The sequence below is a fragment of the Anas acuta genome, chromosome 1 (genome assembly GCF_963932015.1).
Source record: "Anas acuta chromosome 1, bAnaAcu1.1, whole genome shotgun sequence".
Lineage (NCBI taxonomy): Eukaryota > Metazoa > Chordata > Aves > Anseriformes > Anatidae > Anas > Anas acuta.
The window spans coordinates 141,421,457-141,435,608 of NC_088979.1; the positions used below are offsets into that span (position 1 = coordinate 141,421,457).

General features: G+C 39.9%; 1 protein-coding gene across 12 annotated transcripts in view; it reads right to left on the reverse strand.

Moving 5' to 3' along the window:
* Nucleotides 1-14,152, reverse strand: part of WNK1 (WNK lysine deficient protein kinase 1) — a 106,053-nt gene that overhangs the window by 18,069 nt on the left and 73,832 nt on the right. For 10 of the 12 annotated variants that reach the window (XM_068661145.1, XM_068661156.1, XM_068661134.1 and 7 more), the window contains 10 exons: nt 13,196-13,477; nt 13,005-13,058; nt 12,421-12,512; nt 11,713-11,875; nt 11,034-11,150; nt 8,700-8,873; nt 7,844-7,895; nt 7,542-7,682; nt 5,759-7,185; nt 1,616-1,699 (listed from right to left, as the gene is read on the reverse strand). In XM_068661145.1, the coding sequence (XP_068517246.1) occupies nt 1,616-1,699; nt 5,759-7,185; nt 7,542-7,682; nt 7,844-7,895; nt 8,700-8,873; nt 11,034-11,150; nt 11,713-11,875; nt 12,421-12,512; nt 13,005-13,058; nt 13,196-13,477 (2,586 nt within the window). The remainder of the gene's footprint in view (nt 1-1,615; nt 1,700-5,758; nt 7,186-7,541; nt 7,683-7,843; nt 7,896-8,699; nt 8,874-11,033; nt 11,151-11,712; nt 11,876-12,420; nt 12,513-13,004; nt 13,059-13,195; nt 13,478-14,152) is intronic. The other 2 variants (XM_068661128.1, XM_068661174.1) reach the window with 2 other exon arrangements.

Here is a 14,152-nt window from a genome sequence, read left to right on the forward strand (position 1 = left end):
TCTGTTTTTACAGTTTTAGTTATAGAATGAGTCATGATAGCTCATTAACCAAAGCTGCTTTAACAGCTTAAATTATTTACAATTTTCTAAAACTATTCCTTTGTATGATAGTCAGTTTAAGTCCTTTCAGATAGAGAGGTTCTCACAGACTATTGTAAATCCGAAAAAGGAACAGCTTGCAAAGAACTAAAATGACCTTTACAGTTCATTTTAAATTCACTTCCATAGGTGAAATTTGAATTTGAGAGCTCTATTTCAAGAGATGAGAGGGAGACTGTTACCACAGTGTCAAGGAGCAGGACTTTATCAAGGTTAGCTCACAGTCTGCATTAAAATTCAGTGGTCAAGGAGATAAATCAGACCATGATGCTCAGAAATACTGTACAAGCCTTCATGCTGTAGTTATTTTATTGGAAATAAAAAATAAAATTTAAAAATATTTTTAAAAGTTATTGAAAAATAATTATACTCATGACTTAAAAATAATCCCATTCTATGAAAGGACAGATTCCAGTTTAAGTGTAGCTTTAGGACACGTATTCAAGGACTATTCCCTGTGGACCAAAGCCACAGATGGAAGAGGCAAATAGTATTAAAAGTATACATACATAGGTAGTGCTAAATTTACAACAAAATTACTTTGAACCTTAAGCAGGCACCACTAGGTACACACTGGAATGAAATATCAATCAAATAAAAATTGAATTTAAATTTAAGATCGTAATTTTCAAGTTGAATAGAGTTCTATAAAAAGCTGTGTGTTTATTCAGTCTTCTCTCTTTCAGAAGTAGCATATTGCCATCTCTTGATCTCATGGGTTTTGTCTGGTTATTTTTTCAGCCTTTCTTTGCATATTGAAGTGTATTCTTCCCATGTGACACTTCCTTGCATGGCATTTAGAAGATCCATAAAACAATTTTGCCTTTTTTTTTTTTATCTAGTTTTTTCTTTTTTAAAGAAAAGTGAAGACATTTTATCTTTGTGATCTTGAGTTGACCATCTGTCCAATTCACATATAAAACACCCAAGCTAACTGTTGCACACAAGGACAGAAACTGAATAATGTTAAGCCGCTGTTACATTTCAGCTCTTGTTTTGGTCTGGAGCTTCACAGACCTTTTACAACTCTGAAAACCTACTGAAATAAGTGTCTAGTAATAACTGCAAAAAACAAACAAACAAACAAACAAAAAAAAAATAGGATTTCTCAAAGCCAGGAATTTTGTGTTTTTTTTTTCATTAACATTTAATTACAGTATATAGCTATTTAGGGAAGCATCTTTTCATCGTAAGAAGAAAACAAGTTCAAGTTTATGCACGCACTCACCTGTGTTACATTTAAAAAAATAAATTTAAGGTTCAGGTTAAAACACTAAATAACTCCAAGCCTGATTCAATTGCTTCTGTACTTCAGACACTGTGTACAGCATCCCAAAGGGTGAGCTGTACCTCTAGTGCTGAAGCAACTCTGGTCACTGCTCCATTTACACAAAAGGGGTTACTCAGTCAAAAGAACAGAAAAACAGACATTAATAACATGCAATGGAGAGTTTAATCGAAACATGCTCTTTGAAAGAAAAAGAGGCAGATAAAAATCTGCTGAGTCGTGTAGCACCTGAGTTAGTGAAGGTCCCGGAAAAGGTGGCAGCGGCTCACTGGACGGAGTGCCAGCTGGAAGTTCAGAGCCTACTGGTAGCACCTAAGATGAAGAGGAAACGCGAGTCCATCAGACACGGCACAACAGGAGGATCAGACACCACGTTACAGTCAGTCGTGCTATATGACAGAGGCCTCTACATTTTTTCTGTGGAGACTTCCTTCCTGAAAAGTTAGCATCGAGTCCTTGGGGAGCTTTGTGACAGCTGAAGCGTGTGTGTCAGGGCTGGGAGGGTTGTCTGGTTTTGTTGTTTTAATTCAGGCTGCCTTTGACTGGCCACAATTACCAGTTGAAGCAAGCTGCTCTGCCCAGGAGCAGAGCATCTTGGCAATTGCATTTTCAAGTCTGCGAGAAATGCTACAACAACATTTCTTCATAAATAAAGCCTCTTGGAAACGTTTTTGGAAGGGTGCAGGAATGCACTCAACCTCCTCACAAAAGATCTCTTTTAATGGCCCACTAACAACACCAAGCCATGTGCTGCTGGCAAGCTGTTCCAAGCAATGACTTGATCAGAAACTGTCACACTTGAGGATGTCTCCACTTGTTGAAAGCCCATTCGAAAGTTTCTTACACCAGTCTCCTGATCCATTACTGGCCTTGATCCTGAGGATATTGATCACCCACAGAAGATGACTAGGCCATGCAGCTGAATAAGGGGAAGTCATCCAGGTTACATGGAAGGGGTTAGAGAGACCGGAAAGGTTAGAATGAGGGATCAAAGCCTCCCAGCAAGGTCGGAGAGCACATTCCAGTTAGTTATGTCCATTGTTAGGGAAGTGGGAAGTCCTAGGAACTAAGCAATCCATTACACAATTTGCAATTCTTATTCTCAGCTGTAACCGTGAAGGTTTGTCCGTGACTCTGAAGTTTCAGAAACACAGGATAGCCTTATGAGTTACCGTGCTGGTCAGCCAGCTTCCCTTCTGTGACAGGAACACTGCTGGGTACATGTCACCAGCCCAAAGTCTGCTCTGGTCCTTGCAAACAGAACCAGTTCTCGCCTGCAGTCACGTTACCACAGCTTAACTAATAGTTCAGACTGCAGAAATAGCCGACCAGTGAGGATACCTGCCATAATTATCCACCCTTCCCCAAATGTTGGGGTAGGAACTTAGCCAAGTTGTATTACCTCAGCTTGTGTGTGTGCTATGAACGTACACATGGGCATTACTGTTTCTGATGCATGTTGACTTGTTCAGCTGTGGTAAATTAATCACTTTGTTTATAAATAAGAGGCAAAACATACTTTAAATACATTTGTAAGACAACTCAAAACATATTTACGGTGCAGGTTAACAGGCTGACCATAAACAAAATCAAATGCCCCCCTTCCCCCCCAGTTTAGTAAACCCCAAATAACTAAAGCATTAAGCTCCTTAAAAACAACACCAAGTGAAACTAAAGTTTTGAAAAACAAAACAAAACAGAACAAAACACAAAGTAATTTAGAAGGTAAAGATTCAGAAAGGAGCTAGTTTTCCTAAAACAGACATCAAAACCCCCAAATATTTATTACATTTAAATCCAAGCATTTTTAATTACAGGTTTGCAATTAGCAGGTTTCTAACTGTTCCCAACTGTTCCTGAACCAGCAACTAGGTTTTGCAGTTTTTTAATCTTTCTTTAATTCTCAGCTTCATTTCAGTATAAACGCCTCTGTATCTAGATTTCTTCCCTAACTTCCTTGGCATTATTCATGCACCTCCACAGCAGAAATTTCCTAACTTTGCATTTGAAAACAATCTAAAAGGGAAAGAAGTGCTCCACTGGGCAATAACACAATTTTGCTTAAAATGTAACTTCTGAGTCCAAGTTGGTGAATCATTTACAATTCAAGGCAAGTGTTATACGGACATGACCCCCACTAAGTAAGAGAAAAGATGCCATTTCTAGTATCTGCTGGGGTTCAGGAAAAAAAACAGACGAGTCTCCACAGTCTTAGCTCCATTCATTCAGTATCCCCTTTTACATCTCCATCTCTTACTTCTCCATTAAGTTTACTCCAGTGGGGTCTTGTTAAAGGTGGATTTAGAGGTCAGCGTGTAACCCATGGGATAACTGTAGACTTATACTCTCAGTAGCATCAGTATGGTTTACTTAAACTTCAAGGAAGAAAACCGAAGGTAGGGAAATAGAATATGAATGCAGCTGAGAGTAGCATAGCAGAATCAATCAAATAGAAAGGGATTCCTAGAAAACTGTAACAAATAAAATAAGGAGAAATCTTGGAGAGGCTGGTGAAATTCTCAAAGGTTATTACTATAGCAGCTATAAAATTCCCTCAGGTCTCAAATTTTACATGTTAGTCTACTAACACACTATTATGATTAGCTGTAACTTCCTTATCCGATATAAAATTGATGAAATTATTTCACCAATTCTTTTCAGTGATCACATCTGGCTTCATCTAAGAAAAATATCCATCTCTACACAGGAATGGTACCATATTCGTACCCCATCTGTCCCTTCACCTTTGTAAAAACAGCTGGGAAAGTAATAACATCAGCCTGGTTGGCAAGGCACAGGAGTTCTGCTCTCTACCTCACCCTAGAAACTTAATTTATTTATCATAGGGCAAGGCAAGAAGCCTTAAGTTTGTTTTCTGTTGCCTTGCTCCCCTGAACAGACCATTCAAGATTCCCCAAGGGGGAAGTATTAATGATTCTACCGCTAGCAGAAAAATACAGCAGCATCAGTGCTTTACAGCATGGGAAAGAAACCTCCAAGGACTTGGATGTGCTTCTCAGAGAAGCACAGAAACATAAAAAGGGAAAAAAAATACGTTTTGGTTACGAAATCAGTGTTCAAAAATAGAGATAAATAAACTTAGATTTTCAAGTCCCAAGGAAGTACTGGCTCAAACAGTAAGGGAAGAAGCATTTTCTACATCTGCTACATACACAATCACAGAGGAAGTGGGAGGAAGCTGTATTAGTAAGAGTACAAGGGAAAGACTGCTCATAAATGGAGATGGTAGGAGCATTAATTCAATTAGAATGCCTCGAACATTAACCAGCTTCAGGTCATCTGGGTAACTCTTAATAATGTGCTTTAACTTTTGGTTAGCCCTGAAGCAGTTGGGCAGTTGGACTCAATGATCTCCGTAGGTCTCTTCTAACTGAACTATTCTATTCTAATAACAAGGTTGGCTAAAGACAATGAAGTGTTGGTGAGTGGGAAAGAATGTTACAGAAACAGAAGTGCACATTAAGGTTTTTCTTTTGTTAAAAACCTGAATGCTTCTACAACCATTTGCATGTAAGGTTTGAAAAGGAAAGAGCTAACAATGGTTTAAAATACTGAAATGCACTAGCAACGATTCATAATCGTCAGCCTAATTTCACATAGCTACACTTCTGGTTAGTGAGCCAAGTAACAACTTCATGGCATCTCAAGTTGTTACTATACAACATAGCTCAACACTTTATGAAACAGTGTTTGCAGAGCACAATTCAGAGAGAAAAAAATGCTGTTTACATTTTCAGATACTCTCATCTCTTCAAAATTTTTCAGAACCCTGTTTTCACAAATCTAGCATTTGGAAGAAAGAGACTATCAGACTATCCAGGCACTATGTAAGGAACAGAGGACTTTAAAAAAAAAAAAAAAGAAAACAAAACAAAACCAAAAAAAAGCACTGTCAGGTTCATCCTTGCTTTCAAGGATCAGGCTAATGATAAGAAGCAAAGCTAAGCAATCATAACTACTTTATGAAACATAAAACCTCCCTGACTTGTTTTACCTATTATGGATAAAATAAAAACCTATTCAAAGCAAGACTCTCAAACTTCTATTTGGAAAAAGATAAACAAAAAAAAACCACACATTTCATGGTGCTTCACTCTTCATGGTAGGAGTAAGAAAAATGAACAGTGACATTTGATAGCTCAGACATGATATAGAATTGGACATTTGTTTCAGCATGGACAGAAGAAAACACCTCTTGGGACAAATAAAACAAGATGAAATTTTCCTTCTGATCTTATAACCTTAGACATACTTGTCTAAATAAACACTTTGCTGTAAAAAAAGGGATTCTGTTCAAAAAGGCTGTTTTCTACAATACTTGAATATTCACACAAACGTTGCATTTCTTACCGGTACCCTGCTAAGAGGGGGCTTCGAAGGAGAGGTGCCTGGTTTCACTGCTGCTGTTGCAATGCTGCTTGGTGCCGAAATATAGCTGACTGGGGTGATCACTTGCCCAGGGGTGGCAACTGGTGTCAGCACTGGCAAGCCAGTTGGTCCAAGAGGCAAACTGCTTGGAGGTATACAAGTGCTAACGGACGTCAGGGGTTTAGTTGGTGCCACAGCGGTGGTTGGTATCCCAGGAATAACAGTAGTTTCCATTATCAGCGATGTCTCCAGAGATACTGATGGATGTGCTGTTCCCACGTTACTGTGTTCACTGAAGAGAGACCGCAGCTTTTCTTCCAGCGTCTTGATATCGTCAATACCAGGTGCTTTAGACTGAGCATCAGCATCAGCCTCCATACAGTGAACGTGAGGTTGGTTGGGTAACGGAGCCGGCTGAGGCTGGCTGTGTATCAATGTTTGCTGTACTGCAGGCAAGTTAGTGACTGGCTGTGGTAAGACACCAGGTAAGGGAACCTGGGGCAACATAGGTGTTGCACCTGGAACCTGGGGCAGGACAGGTGTTGATGTAATTGCTGATGGGATGAGTAAGGGATGTATAACAGGCTGAGTGACGGAACCACAAACGCTTGTTGCTACAGAGGATGATAAAGGTGCAGAGACTGGGAGAGGTAAGCCAGCTGCACTGCAAAGCTGTGATTTATCTACAGGCTGCCCACTCTCAGGTAGTGACTGTGGAGCACTGACAACTGTTGTTTCTGCCAGACTGGAGACAGAGCCACTAGTACTAAGCTGAGGAAGCTGCAAAGCCACATTCTGAGCCAGAGACAGGGCAACAGATGTCTGTGGTGCTGCTACACTACTCACAATTTGAGGAGCAGACTGAGATGTCACAGCTGGTGCAACGACACCGAGACCAGTGACACCAGCAACCTGGGTAGCCGGCAGTGCCAAAGAAGCCGGTGTGCTGATGCTGGGGGCGATGTCTGCAGTTACTGGCTGAGCAGGCTGGGACGTGACAGTTAAGGAGAAAGAAGCGGGGGCGCTCGCACTGGAAGCCACACCACTGGACTGCTGTCCAGATTGTGAGGCTGGAGGAGGGGAAACAGAGCTTGGCACACTTGCACTTGGCGCAACTCCAGCAGCTGCACTTTCTGAAGGCAAAGTAACAGAACCTGGAAGAGAAACACCTGTGCTAGAGGGAACAGATATTGAAGGAGCAGCTGCAGATGTGGGAGGTGCACCACTGCCTGCCATGGTAGAAAGCGCGGGTGGAAATGGTGGTATTGTTTGGTTGAACACTGGAGGAGCTGTACTAGGTCCTTCTGTCATCTGAGCGTGCCCCATCTCAGAGAAAGCTTGCTGCAAGCTCAGTGATGATGCAGAGTGGGAGAGATTCATTCCAGGACCATGTAGCGGAGATGCAGCAACTGAAGGAATAGAAAAATATCAACACTGTAATGAATTTTGCTAAGTGAACTATCTCCTACTGCTAGACTAAGACCAAGCTTATCTCTCTGTGTAACTTAGAAAATATATATATAAATCCAGGAACAAATTAAAACCACTGAATTAAGGTTTCAGAGTCTTGCAGACAGCCCATCAACAATTTTTCCTGCAACAATCTTGCATATCATCATCCAGATTATAACCACTCCTTACCAGCCCAGTCATTTTCCTACTTCCAAGTACTTTAAGTGCTTAGGAGCTTGTCTGTTTAGTCAAATAAATTCAGTTTTGAAGAACAAGTCTTAGCCTTCACAGTTTAAGAGTTTAGATAACTTACCCATATCCGGAGTTTCTTTTGCTCCAGGAATAGCAGAGGTGAAAAATCCCTGTTCTTTTAACCGACTCTCAGGGACAGGGCTGACAATAAACCGTCTTCCTGCAGAATGGACAACCTGGGTAAAGGAGCTAGGAGGAACCCCTAAACAGAAAGAAGTTGGATATTCAGTGATACAGAGTTGCAACAAAATACATCACCTGCAATATGGAATGTGAACTCCATCATACAAAATAAAAACCTGGCTGCACCCATCCGCTGAAACAGAAAAAGGTAACTGTCGAAAAAAATCACAAAAGACTTACCTATTCTTTGTGGCATGGAAGATGTAGGATCTGGCTGTTTGAACTCTAATTTCTGTAAAGTAAGATAAAATTTAAAGTTCTATTCTGAAACAGAAACCCACAAGATAGTTCTTAAAATGCTAGCTTACTGAAATGTGGGCATTTAAGGTATACAGTGCCACGGACCCAAGCACCATTACCAGACCAGTAGAATTTTACCTAGACAAATGTCATCTACAGTGCTTTTATAACTTCTTGGTTTAGTGACTGTTAATGTAACAAATTGATCTAAGTATCTTTTTTTGTAACAGGCATTCCAGCCTGTTTCCTTAAACAATCCATAGGTAAATAAATGGATGTTTCAAAGTAGTTCTAGGTGGAAATAAGGCAGAGATTCAGGAAATGTCACCCCTTATGACTCCCAACAACCAGATTCAATACTTGTGCTTTCCAATTGACCCATCCAATCTCTTAGTAGCTCACTGACCACAGAGGGCCTGAGTCCAAGCTCTCAGTGTTCATGAAGCAGCAGAAGGCTAGGGATTTTAGTGTCCTACCTTACAACAACCTCAAACCCAAGAATCCTCAGCATTTAATACTGTCTGCCTAGCAGACATTTGGTGAATTTCCTATTTGGAAATTCAGCACCTTCAGAAGCATTAGAACATGTCAAAAAACAATGGTTTAAGTTATTCATCTTTCTAAATGAATTTTAAGCTTCCATCCTGATCTGAAGCTCTGGTTATCTTTTCATTTCAATTTTAAGCTTTGATATTTCCCATGAAAGGATGTTTCAGTTCTAACTAGCTCTGCTCACAAAACCATACCACCCAAAACTGAAAAGGTGAATAGCTAAAGCAATCCATCTTTTACATACCTGCGACCCTGGAAAGAAGCCATCATCTTTTGTCCGCATACTCTCCAAACCCTGATCACCTTCTGGCTCCACACTTACATCCTCACTCAGCATTTCATCTGCTTTCTCAATGATCTCTCGCACCTGTTCTACAAATGAGTCTCTCTCAGTTGCTAAAATAAACTCATTCTGCACCTGTAAAGACAGCAAAAGAGCAATATTTTTTATTTATCACAATTTATTTCAGAACTATGTATTGAACATTGAGTGACCATAATTTAACTTTCAGTGTTACTGTTTGTCCTCCCTTCACCATTCTTATGCACAAATTAAAGTTGATGACATCCTGAAGGGAAACAATTGTTTCTCATCATCTCCAGCACCGAAATACTTGCCCTTGTTTTCTCTTTACTGTGGAGCAACATTCGATCTCATTTTCTACCTGTCACCTCAATCTTTCCTTAACACAGTGAAATTGAAAATTAGCAACCCCATTTTTACTGGCACATTTAAAGAAAGATATATTTTAAAAAAATAAAATTCTATACTGCAAGATGGATTCTGTGCTACTCTATTTCCATTGTGTACTGAACTAGCTCTTGAAAGTGTGACTGCAGTACATAAACACAACTATTACGTTCCCTATTTGGTGAGAGGAAGCACATTCAGCCTATCTAGCTTCAACACACTGTACTGCTTTATAAAAATACACACTGCTGCTTATGTTGGGGTAAATGAGATTAAATAAGTACACTTTGCATTTAGACAAAAATTCTTAGTTCGTTAGTCTGAACCAAGAAAAAAATCTGTCTCCTGAAATACTACACAGTAACATCCTCCCAGAGTCAGTTACTCTACAAAACCTAAGTAAAGCTGTCAGTCAGAGTATCTCTGTGGGAGAAGAGAGAAAGTGCCTTAGAGGTAAAGCATGAGGCACTGCTCTCATCAGGTTTCTGGGATGCTGGTTCAGAAACCCAAGAAACGAGCATGATGTACTTATATCAGCCTTTGCAATGCAGAATACTTACTAATTAAAAAAAACTTCAGTGCTTTACTTAAAGTAGTGCCAGATACCTATGAGGTATGTGGAATAGACCTAGTAAGTCTGATTGAAATGAATATTGAAAAGTCTTATAACCAAAAGTTTCCTCAATATTCAACAAGAAAGTGGTGAGCACAAAATTCTAGATTAGGTCATGTACTTTCGATGACATGACTGTGCTTTGGAAACACAGTTCACTTACTCTGTTTGCACTTGTCAACTGTATGCTCTTTAATCAAACATACTGTTTTATTCCTCCATAGGATCAATTGAGACATGATACAATGTAAGATCTGTATCGCCTGCATATTTCTTGACACTTAATATCATGTAACTGACTTGTTTACACTGACAATACAGGTACATAGGCAAGAACCAACTTCCTTTCCTGGAAAGGCTTTCTCTCCTGAGTCTCTAATTTGGTTCCTTCTGAAAAGGTAGGAACCCAGCACAGACCACCTATTATTATTCTGCCACCTTTCTGTGCCAAACAATTAATACCACACAAGTTCCAAGAAGCTGCGGAAAAGATACTGCTTTTTGTGTTACATCCTGCTCCAACCCACTTCTCCACTCCATTTCAGTAACACTAAAGTGATCTTCAGTCTCATTCAGATTGTGCCAGCACGGGAATATAAATCTAAATTAAAATAATTGTGGGAGGCTCTATTCCACACTACAGGGTACTTGCATTTAAACATGTCCTATATATATGTGTGTGTGTGTTTAAATTATAAGTTATTTTCTATGTTTGACCAGTATCTGCTGAATGAGAGGCTTATTTATTTATTTTGAGAGACACTGGCTAGCTTAGTCAAAAGCAGCAGTCATTACTAACTTTCAGAAATGAGAAAAGAAGTGATTTTCATTCCTTAAAGTGCAGAATCTTGGTGTTTCAGTTATGAACAGCAAAAACTCAAACCTTAAGCAGAAGTTTTAAAGATTTAGCAATGTTTTGGCCTTAGAAAAGCAAACTATTTATTTAACTTTGTGGTGTTTTCAAAAAAGTTGTCTGCAGGTTTTCCAAAAATTAAACCGTGAAGAAATGAAAGCGGATAGACTCAGTAAAACCTGAAATTTTAGGATTAAAAAAACTGACTCAAGTGTTCACATGAACTAAGCATGCAATATTAACTGTCAATTTCATATTCCACTCATATTCCAGTCTCTAGCTGTACTTACAAACCAATAAAGTGAGCACAGGAAAAAAGAGGAAGCAGGCTATGCTACATGGAAAGAAGAAAATAAGACTGCTTATATTATTACTGTGATTAAGACTGGATTCAATCTTTTATTTCTGAAACGTATCTTACCATAATTGAAGCAATTTCCTCAGGGTTGTCACCATCCAAATCAAATTTGAAAGTAACCATTTTCCGATTATGTGTCTCTAGCTGGCATTCCACTACCCGATCACCTTTATTTGAAACCTAAAGTGAATAAATTATGAAAAGCATGAGAATAGAAGACCTGAGTTTTAAAGCGCATGGAGGCAAACCAAAAGTAGTGCTTTAAGATGAACACATTCTCTTTTTCTAGACTAATAAACAGTGCAATTTACTGCACTATTTTTCTGAGGATCTGCCAATTACTCAAACATCCAAGGTTACCTTGTCCACACTTCTCTAGAACTCCTGATGCTCCCTTGTTCCTTTCTAGCTTACAGGTCACTGGCCTAGCTTTACTAATAAGATTAAAGCAAATATTCAGGAATAGTCTGCGGAATCGCTAGTGGCTAAGCAAGCTGATTTTGCCATCTGTAGTGTTCCCAAAAGCTTTTAGTTATGACTTTTGGAATACTGACTCCAGAAGCAGAAGAAACACAGTGAACAGCTTGTGTGCTTAGAGTTGTCTGGGGGGAACAGCAACATACCAAACAAGCACACAGAAGACATATATTCCTCAGAAGAAAAGCAACTTTTGAAGTTCAAAAACAGGCATCAACATTACCAAACTGTCACTTAAGTTAAAAACAAAAACCACAACACTCACATTTAGAATTCTCAGTTTTGGCCTAGCAGTCTTCTCATGGCGAGAGCGACTGCGGACAGACCTCCGCATGTGACGCTTCGTAGTCCTCCCTTCGTGCCTCCCACTAGAAGCTGGAACATTCTCATTGCCATCACTCAGTCCTGAAGCAACATCAGAATGTGCACTAAAAAAAGCAACTCTGTATTAGTACCCGTGCACTCCATAGCTGCAACAACAATACGGTTTACCCTGCCAGATGATATTCTCCTCAGGATAGCAGTGGCTGCCTGTTAATCACAGAGCAGGGGAGAAGAATCCTGTCAACCAATAAAGCTGCTTGAATAGTAATTATAAGAGTAATTAATTACGTATTTCTTGTAAGCTGAGCTGTACATCTTCCAAATATGTTTTCAAGCTGCTTGAATTTTAAATTCTGTTTAAGTGCCAAAAGGACAGAAAAGCATCCCTTATAGTCAATACAAAAGATTACAAGTCACTATGCATGAACCTATTTACTCCCTTCATAGTCTGCTGTAAAGCAAACCTTTCTTCAACTCTCATAAACCTATTTTTCCTCTACGAAGTTTATTTCCTCCTGTCCTCAGAGAACACCCCAAATGAAAAAGAAACATTCCCTGGTGAAAAAGAGGTACCCAAAGATATTTCTTCCTTGGATAATCTGTCACATAAAGTTGAAATTCAATATGGTGAAAAGAAATCCATGCTTACCTATCCATAGAGGAAGCCAAAGGAGTAGACTGAGCAGGCTGTGTTGATGGCAGTGACTCTGAAGGAGCAGTCTGTGAGACTCCTTGAGTGCCCTATGGATAGAAACCTGCATCAAGAACTCCAAAGAATCCCCATCCTTTTGAAGTCACCCCTTAGTTTTCAATTTTTCCTCCCAAATCAGTTATAAAGCTAAAAGCACTGCCTTTTTAGAACTTCAAACAGCTGGCATCTAGAAAGCTCTAATTTACAAAAAGATTGGAGAGCAAACTGCAGTGAAGCAAATTGTCATCCTGGGGAGGAGTGGGGGAAGGGCAGAAAATCAGCCATCCTTTCTGCTGCTACGTGTCACTACAGTTTGCCATGCAGCCATAGTCTTACTAACAGAATGTGCAAAAGGCAAGCCAATGCAGAACTCAAAGACGATTCAAATTCTCCCTAGCAACATCAACGCTGCAGGGAACGGGCATAACGAGAGGATCTCAAAGGCTATCAGTTGCAGTTTCTCATTGATATGGCAAAATATTCTACAGTACTAGCAAGAAGTGAAGTGTTAACAGGTTTTTGCCTGTAGGAGGCACACTCACTTCCCAACAGAACAGCCAGTGGCAACAAGGTCCCCACATTGGCATGACATTCTGCTGTAAGAAAAAGGTTATTTGAAACATTAATTTCCATCTGAAGACAAGCATGGAAGGGATTAGTTCCCCACACACGTACATTGTACCGTAATTTAAACACCCTAAATGTATTGTTACATTATATTCAACATAATTACCTCCACAACTGCCTGCTGTGAAGAGGCTGACGAGGCCTGTTGCGCTAAACTCACTGTAGGCTGGGGCACTTGAACCTGTCCTCCTAGGTTGCCCATAGGAACTAAAACATTTTGCTCCACATACGGCTGCACAACGGGGGCAAGATAGCCTGGCTGAGCCACTACATCTGTGGGTAAGGGAGGGGACAGTACAGCAGAAGGAACGCTAACAGAAGCCACAGCAGAGGAAGGTGCAACACTTGAGTCTCCTGGGTACTGAGGCGGCAGCCGAGATGGAAAGCCCTGCAACAGAAATGAAGGAGTCAAGTTAGCAAGTATCAAAGCTAATGAGGAAAAAATAAACAAACAAAATAAAAAAGTGTCAGTTTCAGGGGCATTTTCTAACTTTCCTTTCTGTATTTATTCAAGTTCTTCCAAAGACCATCTTTCCAGAGAAGCAGAGCAGCTGCTCAAGTAGCCAAAGCTCAGCTTACAGGTCACCATGCTACAACGAGCAAATTCCCACCCAAAATTTCAAGTCTCAGTTGAAACAATCTTCATCTCCCAACTCTCTCCAGTTGCCTATGTGACTTAATATTTTAAAGACCTGAGACTTGAAATTAGTTTGAAGAATTTTCAGGCTGAACTGCTCAGACTACATTATGCAACTGCTGCTGATTCTCGAGACTATCAGTACCTCAATGCAACTTTGTTCTAAAAGAACAATCACATGCCAAGTCATAATTTTTGTCACTATTCATATTGCCATTTTTACAATGATTTCACAAAGTAGATTGAAACAGTCCTTGCTGACCAGTCTAGCACTTCATGATTAGCATCAGGTACTTACTTTATATTCAAGATCCATGTCGCCTTATTTCTAGAAAATCAGTGTAAACCCCTTCCCACCTCCCTTCCCCTTCCCAGACTTGGTATGAAATACTGACATTGCTGAATATGCTGCCACAGATTCTCTTT